At 52.0% G+C, this 12,798-nt stretch overlaps 1 protein-coding gene across 9 annotated transcripts in view; it reads right to left on the bottom strand.

Annotated features, from left to right (window-relative positions):
• Positions 1 to 2,391: 2,391 nt before the first annotated feature.
• The window catches only part of ST3GAL4 (ST3 beta-galactoside alpha-2,3-sialyltransferase 4), a 31,788-nt gene continuing 21,381 nt past the window's right edge, over positions 2,392 to 12,798 (bottom strand). For 3 of the 9 annotated variants that reach the window (XM_036221932.1, XM_016139141.2, XM_016139140.2), the window contains 10 exons: positions 10,125 to 10,200; positions 9,785 to 9,893; positions 9,288 to 9,368; positions 8,933 to 9,030; positions 8,648 to 8,708; positions 8,001 to 8,096; positions 7,716 to 7,905; positions 6,857 to 7,000; positions 3,383 to 3,526; positions 2,392 to 3,068 (listed from right to left, as the gene is read on the bottom strand). In XM_036221932.1, coding sequence (XP_036077825.1) covers positions 2,982 to 3,068; positions 3,383 to 3,526; positions 6,857 to 7,000; positions 7,716 to 7,905; positions 8,001 to 8,096; positions 8,648 to 8,708; positions 8,933 to 9,030; positions 9,288 to 9,368; positions 9,785 to 9,893; positions 10,125 to 10,200 — 1,086 coding nt within the window. In that variant the 3' untranslated portion in view covers positions 2,392 to 2,981. The other 6 variants (XM_016139132.2, XM_016139136.2, XM_016139135.2 and 3 more) reach the window with 3 other exon arrangements.

Genomic DNA, 12,798 nt, shown 5'->3' with positions numbered 1-12,798 from the left:
TTGTCCTCAGTTTCCTTCTGTGGCCGAGGGCAGGATTTGTAGAATCTATACTGGACGGGACAGGTCTCTTCCTTTCCCTCGCAGTCTAGGTCTGACCTCCAACCCCGCCCCCCCCAACCCCAGTGAGGGGTAGGGAGTCCACGGCAGGCCACGCTGCTGGGGAGGTGCGGCCTCGCATAAGGCAGGGCCGGGGACCACGCCCCGGCCGTAGACAACCAGCTCGCCGCTGACCGACTCTCGTTTGGTCCCCACGGCCAGCACGCCGGCCCACGCCCAGGCAACGGCGCATGCGCGCCCGACCGCCCCTCTGGTCCGGGCGGGGCCAGCTGCGCCCGCTGCTCCTGCGCATGCGCCTGGTTAATACCGCTCCAGAACGCTGGGAATTAGGATGGGCTTTGCAGGCCGGCGGCGAGGCTCAGAGAGGCCCCTGAGGTCATCCTCGAGTCTAGACTGCTAGAGCAGTTTTTGAGTGCTCGTTAAAATTCCGGATTCCTGGGCCCCATCCCCAACAGCCTGGGTAAGACCCAAGAATCTCCATTCTTAAATCGTCCCCAGATAATTCTGAAATGTGGTCCTCATTGGCTGGATCCACCCTTTTGTTTCAAGAAACGTAGAAATTGGAGCATAGACATGAGGAATGATTGGATTCTGCAGAATTAAGTAGCAGAGCTTGGTGCAGAACCCTGATTTGCCTACTTGCACTCAGGTGTTTATCGTTCCTTGTTTCTCCTCCCGCCCCATGTTCAGGGCATGTTTTAATCAGGACCAGGCAGGCTGGCAGGCAGTTCATTCACATTGTTGGGCTAACCAAAGAATGAAAGCCCCTTTCTCAGGACACCAAAGAACCCCACCCAATAACTTCACATCAAAGCTCTAGTCAGTGCGCTGATTCATGGCCAGTGTTGTCTCAATCTGCCTAAGGGTGGAGGCACTCTGGAGAAGGCTGAGCCCACAGCCCAAGGGGACGATGGATAGTTTGGGTGTATACACCCCCTTCCCATACAGATTCCTGTCCATATGTGCTCATGAGGGACTGCTGCATAGGCATCAGGCATAACCCAACATGAATGTAAAACGTTCCTGTGTCTACATGCATGTATGTGGAGTCTGGGGGGTCTGGGCCATCCATGTCTATTGGATTCTGGCTCAAGTTTAGGCATGTTCAGTAACAGGCAGTGACCCCAATCGAGGACAGCTGGATGATATGTGTTGACAGCCACTTTCAATGGCCCTGGATGGGGAAATGGACACTTCTTTGCATACCCTCAGGAGAAGCAGCTGGGGAAGAATCAGGGAGGAGAGCTGAGCTTCCCACTTCCACATACACCCATGTCAGGAAGTACCCCCTCCAAAAGCTCATGTGGAGGGAAGAGGACTCGAGGCTACAGATGCTGGGGCCCCTTTGCTTTCAGAATCCCCCTCTTCCCCTGGGGCAAGAGGGCAGCAAAGTAGTTCTGCCAGGCATTCCCTGCTATGGTCCTCAGGACCATTCTGAGATGACGATGGGTATTTTCCACTCTAACACTCTTTCAAGTGTCAGTTTCCTCTGTTCCTCCCAAATCTCTGCCCCTTCTATCTGTCCTGTCCCAGCCTCAAAACCTCAAAGCTGCAACTCTTTCCGAGAAAGCTAGGAACACAGCTGTGTGTCCCATTCCCTGTGGGGGAGTTCCAACTCTCCCTCCTGGCTCCAGATGTAAAGGAACAGCTGTGGGGGTGGCGGGAAGCCCAGTTGGCAGCTAAGCAGGGCCTGGGAAGGTGGAGAACAAAGAAGAGACAGACAAATAGTAGGGTTATCACAGTTCTAGAGACCTGGGGGGTGGGGGTTGGGGGGCAGAAGCATTTCATGCCCTGGCCTGGCGACTGGCTGACAAGCCTTGCCAAATGTAGCTGCTGCCCAAGCCCTGCCCATCTTGCTCCTGGCAGCCCAGGCCAATGGCAGGACCTTCTGTAAACTCCATTTTATGATTTTCACTTAATCTGAGAAGGAAAACTTGGCTTCCTTTGTCTGACTCCACCCCTTTCCTCAAACAGACACCTCCTAGCATAAGATTTTGGGAACTGAAAGCTGATGAGGGAGTGTCCCTCCCATCTGGCATCTTCCTACCCCTCCCTACCTCTGGGAAGTAAATCAAGATACAGGATGCCAGGCTGGGTGTCCAGCAGACAGGGCTGCTCAGGGCATCGCTTGCTTGCCTGCTATGCCAGGGTGACAATGTATGACTTGGCACCGAGCACTATACTCGACAAATTTTCTGAATGACGATGGCCTGGTTTGGGTCCAACTGGGACTTTAAAATGCCTGTCCACTACCAAGAGAGGGGCCCAAGGCTGTGTCCCACTGCCCATCCATGTCCTTCTCAATCTGAAAGGACACAAGTTATCACAACTGCCTCTGTTTAGGAAAAATAGTTTAATATGTTTGGAACCTCCTTCTAGATGAGGTTCCCTTCTCCATGGAACACCCCTACCACTGCTCTTCCCATGCCTGCTGGGAGGAGCAGCCCCTGTCTGAAGAGCACCCACTCACCCCAGATGACCCCCACCTCCTGGGAGGTCTGCTCTGGGTCTAGGCCTTAGTGAGCCCATCACTTTTGTGTTTTTATAAAAAGTGGTCAGAACACTGTGTATACCCCCTTTTCTGGATGCCATAGGACCAGCCCACAGCACCTTCTTCCCCTTAATTAAATAGCCCATTAAATAATCTCCAGGCACTGGCAGAAAGGAGGTGCCACAGCAACAAGCCTCGTTCCTTGGCCGAGTTTCTACCACCTCAGGGCCTCCACCCTGAACTAGATCCGGCCTCCACAAAAGGAGCCATGGGCATGGCCTCATCTCAGACCTGGCCAGTCCTGGGACCCTGCCCTAAACAGGCGAGGGGGAGTCCAAGCCAGTCATGCTGGCACCAGGCACCCGCACAGCCGTGGCTGGGTGTTGCTCAGGCAGGAGAGCAGGCAAACTGATGGGTACAGCTCCTGCCCAAGTCAGAAGTAAGTGAGGTTCTTGACTGCTCCAAGTTCCAGCATCCGTTTGATGGCCAGGGCCTCTTGGGAGACGTTGTGGCCTGACCCCTGTGGAGACAGCCAAGGAAACAAAGTGAGGGACTCCTAGGGACATCCTTGGCCCAGGACAGTCTCCCTGGCCCTCCCCATAGTCCCCACACTCTGGGAGCTCCCTTCCCTATGCCTCTTCTCAGAAGGAAGATAGAATTTGTGTGACCGAATACAGTGGACACTGGCATGAGAGTCCCCAGATGCCTCGGTGCCAGTTCTGACTCCCAGAGTGACCTCACTTGTGAGCTACCTCTGGGCCACTGGCACTACTCACGCACCTCAGTGTCCCAGGCTGGTCTGCCCCACCCAGCTTGCAGGCAGGGGCCGCTTACCGCCATGGACTTGAGCGTGATCTGCTCATAGTAGTGAATAGTCTGCTTCTTGTTGTGGGCATCTGGGTAGCCGAAACCAGCAATGTGCACCATGTCGCAGAGATGGAGGGCCAGGGTGATTGCCAACAGACCTGTGGTGGGCTTCTGAGGGACAAGGGGTGGGGAAGGCATTAGAGGGAGCCCACTTCCTTTCAGCATCTTCTAGACCAGCACTCTGCAACAGAACTTTCTGTTATCCCGGAAGTAGCCTTATCTGGGCTGTCCTACATGGCAGCCACGGCCACAGCTGGCAACTGAACAAGAGAATGGGGCTCATGCAGCTGAGAGACTGAATTTTCTATTTTATTCATTTTAATTAAAATTTAAATTTAATAGCCATATGTGGCCCACGGCTACCATACTGTATAGTACAGATGGGGAAATGAGCCTTACAGCTGTTAAACAATTCACCAAGGAGTATAAAGGTTCTGCTCTGTGCCTTGAAGAACCTCAACTCTATCACAAGCCCCAGGGATCCCATGCTCACGGGCTCTTTGCCCTTTTATAAGCTGGGCTCTCCCTCTGTAAAGAGGGGATGGCAAGACTTTTCCAATCACTTTATAGGCTGCTTGAAGGACCTCACTTTTTGCACCCCACATTCATCCACAGAGAGGGGCCACCTCGTATCCTAACTTCACGAATGTCACCTTCCTCAGCTCCTGCCTTCCAGACCACTTCAGCTGGCTACTCCCATCAAAGAACCACTCCTTGGACCTTATCAGGCCTCCTGATGCCAGTTTTTCCAGTGTCTGTTTCTGGGCTCTGCTATCTGTCATTTCCTGCCTTGGCATTCCACTTCACCCCGCTGCTCTAACCACCACTGCGTTACCTCATCCAGTTCAGAACATCACCAAACCACATTTTCATCACCTTCTAGCCAGCTCTGCTTGGTCACAGGCTTCTTAAAACTCACCAAACTCTCCTCAGAGCATTACTACTGCTCAGTTGTCTAAGTTGGAAACCTAGAATTGTCATAAATCTCTCAATTTCACCTGTCAAGTAAATGTTGTAAGATGACCCTCAATGACTTTCATCTTGAATGTGTGTGGAAACTAGAGATATGTGAGATATATCACGTTATGTTATACTGCTTTAGATGCCATGGTTGACTATAAGATAGGAAGATAATCCTAGGGGGCTTGACCTAATTTCATGAGCTTGTGTATCTGGGTCTAGAGTTCAGCAGTGGAGGAAGTCAGAGCCAGGAAGCACGAGAAGGATTTTTCATGCCGGGTCTGGCCCAAAGATGGAGAGGGCCGCATGGCAAGGAATATGGGCAGCCTCGAAGAGCTGAGGGTGCTCCCCCTAAGCTCAGCTGAGAGACAGCAAGAAAATGTGACCTTGGTCCTGGCAACCACAGAGAACTGAATTCTTTTAATAAGAATGATCTTGGAAGTGAACCCACCCCAGCCTCCATACAAGTACTCGTCTGGCTACCTATGTGATCACAGCCTTGTACAGGTATGCCCTGCTTTTCAAAAGTTCGTGTTATTCCACTTCGCTTTTATGAAAGACCTACATCAGTACCTGTGTTTGCTAACCAAAAGAAACTTGAAAAGGAATTTCGCTTTTATGACAAAAGGCAAAAAGCAAATGTAATGTTCAGCATTTGTGTTTTGCAGCGATAGAGGCCCCGCCAAGCTCCTTTCCTGGGAACCACACTCAGTCGCTCAGCATCAAGCCACCAGAGCTTTGAACCGTGTCTGTGAGCATCTGTGCTTTATCTTGATTTATTTTGTGCATCCATAAGCAAGATGTATCTTAAGGTATCAGAAAAGCCTAAGAGAGCTAGTAAGGGTGTTAACACTTAGCATAAAACTGGACATAATTAAGCATTTCAATTGTGGTGAAAGAAATAAAGACATAGAAATCAATGGTAATTGCCTCTTTGTTTTATGCCGTTTTGGCTTAGGAAGGTTTCATAAGAACACTCTGCTTTTGGATAGCAGGGGAGCCTAAACAGAGAACTCAGCCACCTTTTGCTGGACTTCTGACCTATGGAGCTCTGAGCAGATACATAGGTGTGTTGTTTTAAGCCACTGAACTGTGGTAATTTGTTAGGCAATGACAGGACAGTAATACAAATCGAGTCCATCCCTTCTGTTCCCCTTCTCACTGCAGGAGCTGGGTTCTGGTCCTTCCTTTCTCTGGCTTCCCTCTCCAGCCTTCACTTCTGACCCACACCCCACCCAGCAGGGGCATAAGACACCTCTTTGCTGCCCTTGCAACTCCACTCGCACTAGAACTTGGTGCCGGGGGAGTGTTTGGTCTGGCCAAAATAACATACCTTTCCCCACTTCTCTGCCTGACGGGCCTCATGACCCCTCAAGGCCCAACTCCAACACCACTTGCTCTGGGGGGGGCCTCCAAGACAGCTCCAAGCAGAGGCCTGCCCTTCTGGGATCCCCACAGCACTTGGAACAACTCTCTGCTAAGGCACTTTGCCACTCCATGCTCCTGCCCGTGTGTTTATTTTGCTATCCCGAGTGTCCTTATTCCCCACATGCATACTTGGGGCAGAGCACGGAGCAATCATGAAAGCAGGCATTCGAGATGCGAGCTACGAAGCTGAATCACAGTAGATACTCAGTAAATAATAAAATCAAAATTTTGCAAATATTTATCGACCATCTACTGTGTACCAAGCTCCGTGTTACATAATTATCTTTTTAAATCCTGCGATGGCCTTCAGAGGTTGGCACTAATTTTACTCCCAGCACACAGATAAAAAAATGGAGCCTCTGATTGTTTGATTTGCCCAAGACCACAGTAAGTGGTACAGAGAGTACTGTCATAGCTGCTGGTTCCCTCTGCCCACTCTCCCACAGTCATGTGTACGAGTACTTGAGAAGCTACAAGAATGTGAAAGTCCACCAGCTAAAGACCAATAAGGCACTGAGAGCTGAAACCGAAACTGTAACTTGCAAAACTATGCCATGACTCCCAAAACTGACCACGATATCCAAGGCAAACTGTAAACTCAAACTCGTAACTCATTCAGATTAACGGGTAGCATCGCAGATAAAGTTATCTAACAGGAACTGCACAGGCTTGGGCTGTTCTGAAGATAAGACTGACTGTCCCAGCAATTCCCCAGTTTACAAATTCTGACCAGCGCCTGCCAAAATCATCCTCTAACTCCAGCCCCCAGCCCTACAAATACCCTCCCAAAACTCCCCACTTTGGAGATGCCCCAAGGTTCTCAAGGGTGTGCCCTCCCTCCGCGTAAAAGCCAATAAACCTGATTATGGGTGTGTGCCTACAGGCTGTGGTCTTAGGGCTTTAACAGGTACTATTCGTACTATTCAAATGCAAACTGTAATCTGTTATTGTATTCTCTCACAGAGTCCTCTGTGACTTCCTAAGCCTCTAGGACCAACCCTCCTACTTCCCACCTGAGACCCCAATTCTTTGGCTTCCCTGTGGCATCATCACCTGCTTCATCTTGCGTGGCTGCTGCATTGGCAGCCTCAGCAGTTTGTCAGCTGCAATCTCCATGAAGAAGGGGTTGAGAATCCGAATCTGTTTGGGGTTGACGTCCCAGATGAGGGGAGGCTGTTTCCAGAAGCCCTTTCGTACCTAGTGGGATGGGGTTGGAAAGGAGAGGTGGGAGTGGGTGAAGACCTATTTCTCAAGTCCAGCCCAGTGGTCCTCAGCCGAGGATGGGGTCCACACGATGGCAGAGACCCTCAGGGTGAGAGGGAAGGGAGGTGGAGGCCTGCACCAGAGACAGGAGGGAGACCAGAGAGGGGAGCAGGGAGAGGGACAGGAGCGGGTAGCCCCCAGGGAAGGCCACACGACACAGTGTGTAGAGTACAGGGTCCAACCACTTCCACTTCCAAGGATCTCCAAACAAGTGGAGGGGCGAGTTTGGGGTTGTGTCAACACTTGGTGAAAATGCCAGACTGAACAGTTCAGCATTTGAATGGATGACAAAGAAACACAGTGAGCTTTCCAGGACCACCTAGAAGGACCCAGATCTTGACTGTCCTAACCTGGCTCCTTGCCTAACTGGCTCCTCTGCTCCCGAGTTTCTCACTGGCAAACATAATTTGGTAGCTTTTCTGTCCCAGGCAGCCTTGAGCTTGGGATGCCCTTGGATGCTGGCTGACTCCCACAGGGGATTGGGTCCTGGCTGTCAGGCAGACCATCAGAAGCCCTGCAGAAGACTGAGGGCACGCCTTCCCTTCACTGGCTCTAGGTCTGCAGAGCAGACATCATGGAACTGGCGGTCCTGACTCGGGCAGTGTCCCCATCCCCAGGCCTCAACCCGCCCCCCAGTCCCCCCACCTACCCGCTTCTTATCACTCAGGATGGTCTCAATCCAATGGAAGTCCATTGCCTTGAAAGCCACCAGGACGAGAAGCGTGTCTGGGTTGTTCTCCACTTTGGGGTTGAAGTGGGCAGACTCTGGGTAGAAGAGACGCATGGTGGTCTTGGAGCCCACGTCACCCTCATAGCCAGCCACTGGGGCGTTGTTCAATCTGGAGGCAGAAGGAGAACGCCCATCACCTAGGGCCCCACTGGGCCTGTCAACAGTCACTCCCAAACAGAAGAGGGGAGGGACGGTCATACGGACCTGATGACCATGTCGTACTTGTTGATGGCATCTCCCAGCGAGCTGTTGCGGAGCCGGTGCCCGTTGCCCACCACCACGCAGCGGCGGCACTTGAGGCTGCCATGGGAAGAAGGTGCTCAGAAGCAGAAGTCACCCCTGCTCCACTAACCTCTCCTGCCCTGCCTCGGCCCCAGGCCTGGCTCAGGATCCACCCCCCAAGTCCCCTCAGTCCCTGGCCCCAATGGACCAGGCATTTCCAGGGAGTCCTGCTTATGGTACTGCTTACTCTGCACCTCTAGGCTTAGTTTCCGGGAAAGGAAACTAAGCAGAGCATGAAAGAGAGAGGAGGTGAGGAGGGAAGATGCTCAATGAGTACCAATACAAACCCCATTTCAGAGGCCCCCTGCCTACTGCCCAGGCCTGCCTGTTGCCACAGCAACACCCTCAGCAGCCTCTGCCTGCTCCAGCAGCCAGATGCCCAGGCTTAGTTGCCGTGGGGATTGGCATACCTGCCACCCCTGGGAATGGGCAGGCTAGGAAAAAGGGTCTAATTGGCCACGGGGGACCAGAGACAGAAAAGCTCACTGGAAGGTGCTGGGCCACGACTACTTCACACGGGGCAAGAAGGAAAAGGCACCCGTACTGGAATAAGAGGACAGTCTCCTTACCTCTGGATGCTCTCCGGAATGGAGTAGCTGGTGATGGCTAGAACCCGGAGGAGCACATCTTCTACAAAAAGAACCAATTGGCCGGGGCTGATGACAACGGCCAGCATTCCAAAGGCTGCCGCTCTCCCTCCACCACTCCTAAAAGCCCTGCCTGCCTTCTCCTCCTCTGACTCTGAAATCTAAGCCCAGCTGGGAACATGGGCACTTGAGACTGTGGATAGCAAAGAACAAGAAGACCGTGGCCGAGGTGAGGCCACTGTTCCCACAACACCAGGCCGCACTTACCACTCCCCTTGGTCCCATAGGGCAGCTCATAGGCAGAGGGTGTCTTGACCCAGAAATAATCCTTAAGCTGCAGGAAGATAGGCTGATCTCTTGAGTAGCTGCACAAAGGTGAGAGCAGGGTAGGAACACAAAAGGGATTAATCTTGACCTCAGAATTAAGATCAGACCTTTGACATGCATGTCCCAGGGCCTCTCCCTCAGTCACTGGCTTTATCTAACCCATGTCCATCAGCACAGTTCCTCCTTCTGGCTAGCACTGAAGCCCCCTCTCTACCCCCGCCCTCCCCCCACTCTGTGAAACTTAATCCCCGCTCACCCCATACACTGCCTCGCCTGCTCATCCTCAAGTACTTACTTGCCAAAGAGCTTAGAGGCCTTCATCTCTGCCTCACCCTGCAGGCACGGCTCCTTCTTCTCTGGGATGGGAAAATAAAAACTGGGGACAGAAAAGGAGAGGAGGGAAGCAGGAGTTCCAGTCAGCCCAGGGGCCCAGGAGCCAGCATCCCAGGCAGCCCCAGCCTGCTCCCATGGCACATGGGTCCCAAGTGCTGAAGAGCGACTTACAGGGTGAAATCATCTCAACCCAAATTCCACTTTGCAACCAAACCATTGAGGATCTAGCTCTTCCTTCTCCTGAAACTCCTGGCCGAGGGCCCAGGGGAGTCATTCCAGACCCTACCCCCCGAACCTACCACCTACCCTCATAGAAGGATTTTATGCTAATCTTGAAGGGGTAGGTCATGCCCGGGCTCTCTGAACCCTCTTGCCTGACTCCGTCCCCACCCCATGTCACTCCATCCCAAACTCTGTTCCTGAGAAGAACCAATGGAAGGACATGGAAGCTGGACTCACAGCTCAATGTACCTGTCTTCCCGGGAGATAGAATACCACACCATGACGACCAGGACCAGAGCCAACATGGCCAGGAGCTTCCAGCCTGCAGGGCACGTGCACAGAGGAGCTGGAGGCAGAAACAGGCAGGTAGAGTCCCAGTCCACCTTTTCACCTGGCCCATTTTGGGCCCCTACAACCCACAACTCAAACTGACCCAGTCCCTGGACCTTACTTGCCAGCACAGGACATTTCCAGTATTCTTCGAGATTAAGAGAAGGTCCCCTGGCTCCTTGTCGGTCCCTCCACAACCCCCGGGGGTCCCACCCTTCAGAATGGGAAGCTCTTGGGTAACACTCACAGGACTTATTGATCATGTTTCTCAGCAGGTAGCAGGGTTCCTGGGGAGAGCTGGCATCCCGGCTGCCTCGGGCCACCTAGAGTCACAGGTGTCTGGTCAGCTACTCACACACCACTACCAGACACTGGAGGAGGACACACCCACAGCCTGCCTCCTCCCACCTCAGAAAGCACAAAGTTGTCTCAGAGCAGTCATCCAGAGAGGGCCCTTCTCATGCTGGACATCCCTTAGCCCCTCAAAGGCAGTATCAGGGACCCAAGTATCAGGGAAAAACCAAGTCATCCAGAGAGGGCCCTTCTCATGCTGGACATCCCTTAGCCCCTCAAAGGCAGTATCAGGGACCCAAGTATCAGGGAAAAACCAAGTCACACCCCTCAAAGAATAGGTTCCATGCCAGGCTAGCTGGCTCCAGCTTCCCTGGCATAGTTCCCCTCACTGTTCTCTTCTTCATTTTGAGTTGGGAAGGGCCAGCTCCAGAAGGTAGGAAGGTAGGTACCTCTTTTTTTACAAGAAAATTAAGCCAACCATACAAGGGTGTGATCCATATGTTATGCAACTGAAGTTTATCTATTTGCCACCATCCAAGGCCCTCCCTTGGTTGTGGCAACTGCCCACCTCTCCATTATCAGTCTCCCACAATTCTAGTCAAAGAGGTCGGCTCAGGCCAGATACCGGCATAACGATAGAGCTACGAGATGATCCACGAGGCCTCCTCCAGTCCTCTGGACTCTGACTAAATGCAAACAGTACCCAAGTCCTGACCACCCAGGCATGTAGGAGAAACTCTGTGAAGGTGGGGTGTTGGAAGGGAAATGTGGGGTGGGGAGCAGAAGGGTCTGGTTAGAGTAGGTGAGAGGCCATTTTGGGTAAGGGCAAAGGCCGGTGTAGTAAGGATTTGCTGCGGAGGCAGGGGAGCTGTTACTGGCACAGAGAGAGAAGTCCCTAGATCACAAACTCAGCCAGGGCCACGCTTCAGAGTCAACAGGGAGAAAAGTTCTGCAGCTTCCACAGCCACATCAAGAGGCATGGGATACTGCCAAGCGCTGGTTTCTTCTATCCATGCTGGGTTCCCCAGTGATCTGGCTCACACGCATCATCGGGGCTGCTTACTAAACTCCCAGACTCTTCCCAGGGACTGCTTCAGTCAGCCAGGCTGGATGGAGATGGGCATGTCCACAAGCAGCCCCCATGACTCTTTGAAGGACCAGGAAAGAGAGGGAAGGGAGCACTACTGTTCGTGGACTCTCAAGGATAAACGAAAAATCTCAAATATTTCTCAACGGCAGCGGACAGAGTCTGGACAAAGCCTGGTTTTGTTACAAATGATAGGTCAATTACCCTGAACACTGAGCTATCATGGAATCATGTTCTGCTCCCAGGGGGCATTCTTCAGGCTCCATTCAGAGTCCATGAGCTCTGAACAATGAGACCCTTGAGAGGGAGGAGAGAGCCAGGTGGGGACCACTCAGGTGTCCTCATCAGGGTCTTACCCCAGTGGGAATGGAGGATGGCCCTGTCCAGTCAAGTTCTAGGTTTGTAATCAGAAGAGCCCAGTGTAAGTCATGGTTTTAGTAACTTCCTTGATTGCTTTTTCTGAAAGCACACACGCCTTCCGCTAACTACTCACAGCAGCTGCCAACTCATTCTTCACCATGTCACCTCTTTATCACCTTCACTGCACTTCTGATCTCTAAGATGGTTAGTGACCTATTTGCTTGCTTTCTGAGTCTCTCACTGGAACATAAGCTCTGGGAAGGGAAATCAGGTCCGCCTTGTCCCCAGCATCTAGCACACTGCCTGGCACACAGCCAGCACTTAGAAAGTGTTGAGTGAACAACATGTTTTGCTACCTTGGGGAAGTCACTTCTCTGACCCTCACTTCCTTCGGCTCTAAAACTGGGAAGTTGGTCTAACAGATGCCTACAGATCAAACTATATCTGATCAGCAGCATGGATCACTAGAGACCTTATTAGAAATTCATAATCCCGGCCTCATCCAGACCCAGAAAATCAGAATCTGCATTTAAATAAGATTCTCCTGATTTTTCATATGCATATTCAAGTCTGAGAAGCACTGGTCAAAACACAGGGATGTACTGGACTTGGCTGAACAGGAGAACCGCCTGCAGTACTATCTGAGTTGTCCTATACATAGGAATTCTGAAGCAATTGGCCTGGCCCACCACTGGAATTTGTTCAAGCACTCCAGGCAATTCCAAGGACCAGGAGAAGCACTGGTCCAGAGGGTGGCAAAAGCGGGCTCCCCAACTTTTGATAAGCACATTCTGACTTAGTGGGTATAGGTAGACCACATCCCAACCAGCTACCAGGTGGGTACCCTGCTCCTAGGCTGAGACCAGGGTCCTTCCAGCTCTAACATCTCATTATTTTATCAACTACATTCTCTCCTACCCCCACGCTCTCTCGATCTTCTCTTTGTGACCAGGATTCATTCCCTCTCACTTCATCTCCCTTGATATCAGTATGTCACAACACTACCCAAGGCCATCAGTCATCTGAGAAGTTTAAGATGTCCAGGTCCCACTCCCCAAGATTCTTATTTAATTGGTTAGGGGTGAAGCCCAGGCATTAGTTAAATAAAAAACAAGAAAGACCAAAAACCCCACCTGCCTTGTGATGCTAACATGCAGCCGAGATGGAAACAGTATAGTAC

Source organism: Rousettus aegyptiacus, unplaced genomic scaffold (genome assembly GCF_014176215.1).
Source record: "Rousettus aegyptiacus isolate mRouAeg1 unplaced genomic scaffold, mRouAeg1.p scaffold_m13_p_5, whole genome shotgun sequence".
Classification (NCBI taxonomy): domain Eukaryota; kingdom Metazoa; phylum Chordata; class Mammalia; order Chiroptera; family Pteropodidae; genus Rousettus; species Rousettus aegyptiacus.
The sequence above is the reverse complement of the archived record's forward strand: the minus strand, read 5'-3'. Positions and strand labels throughout refer to the sequence as shown.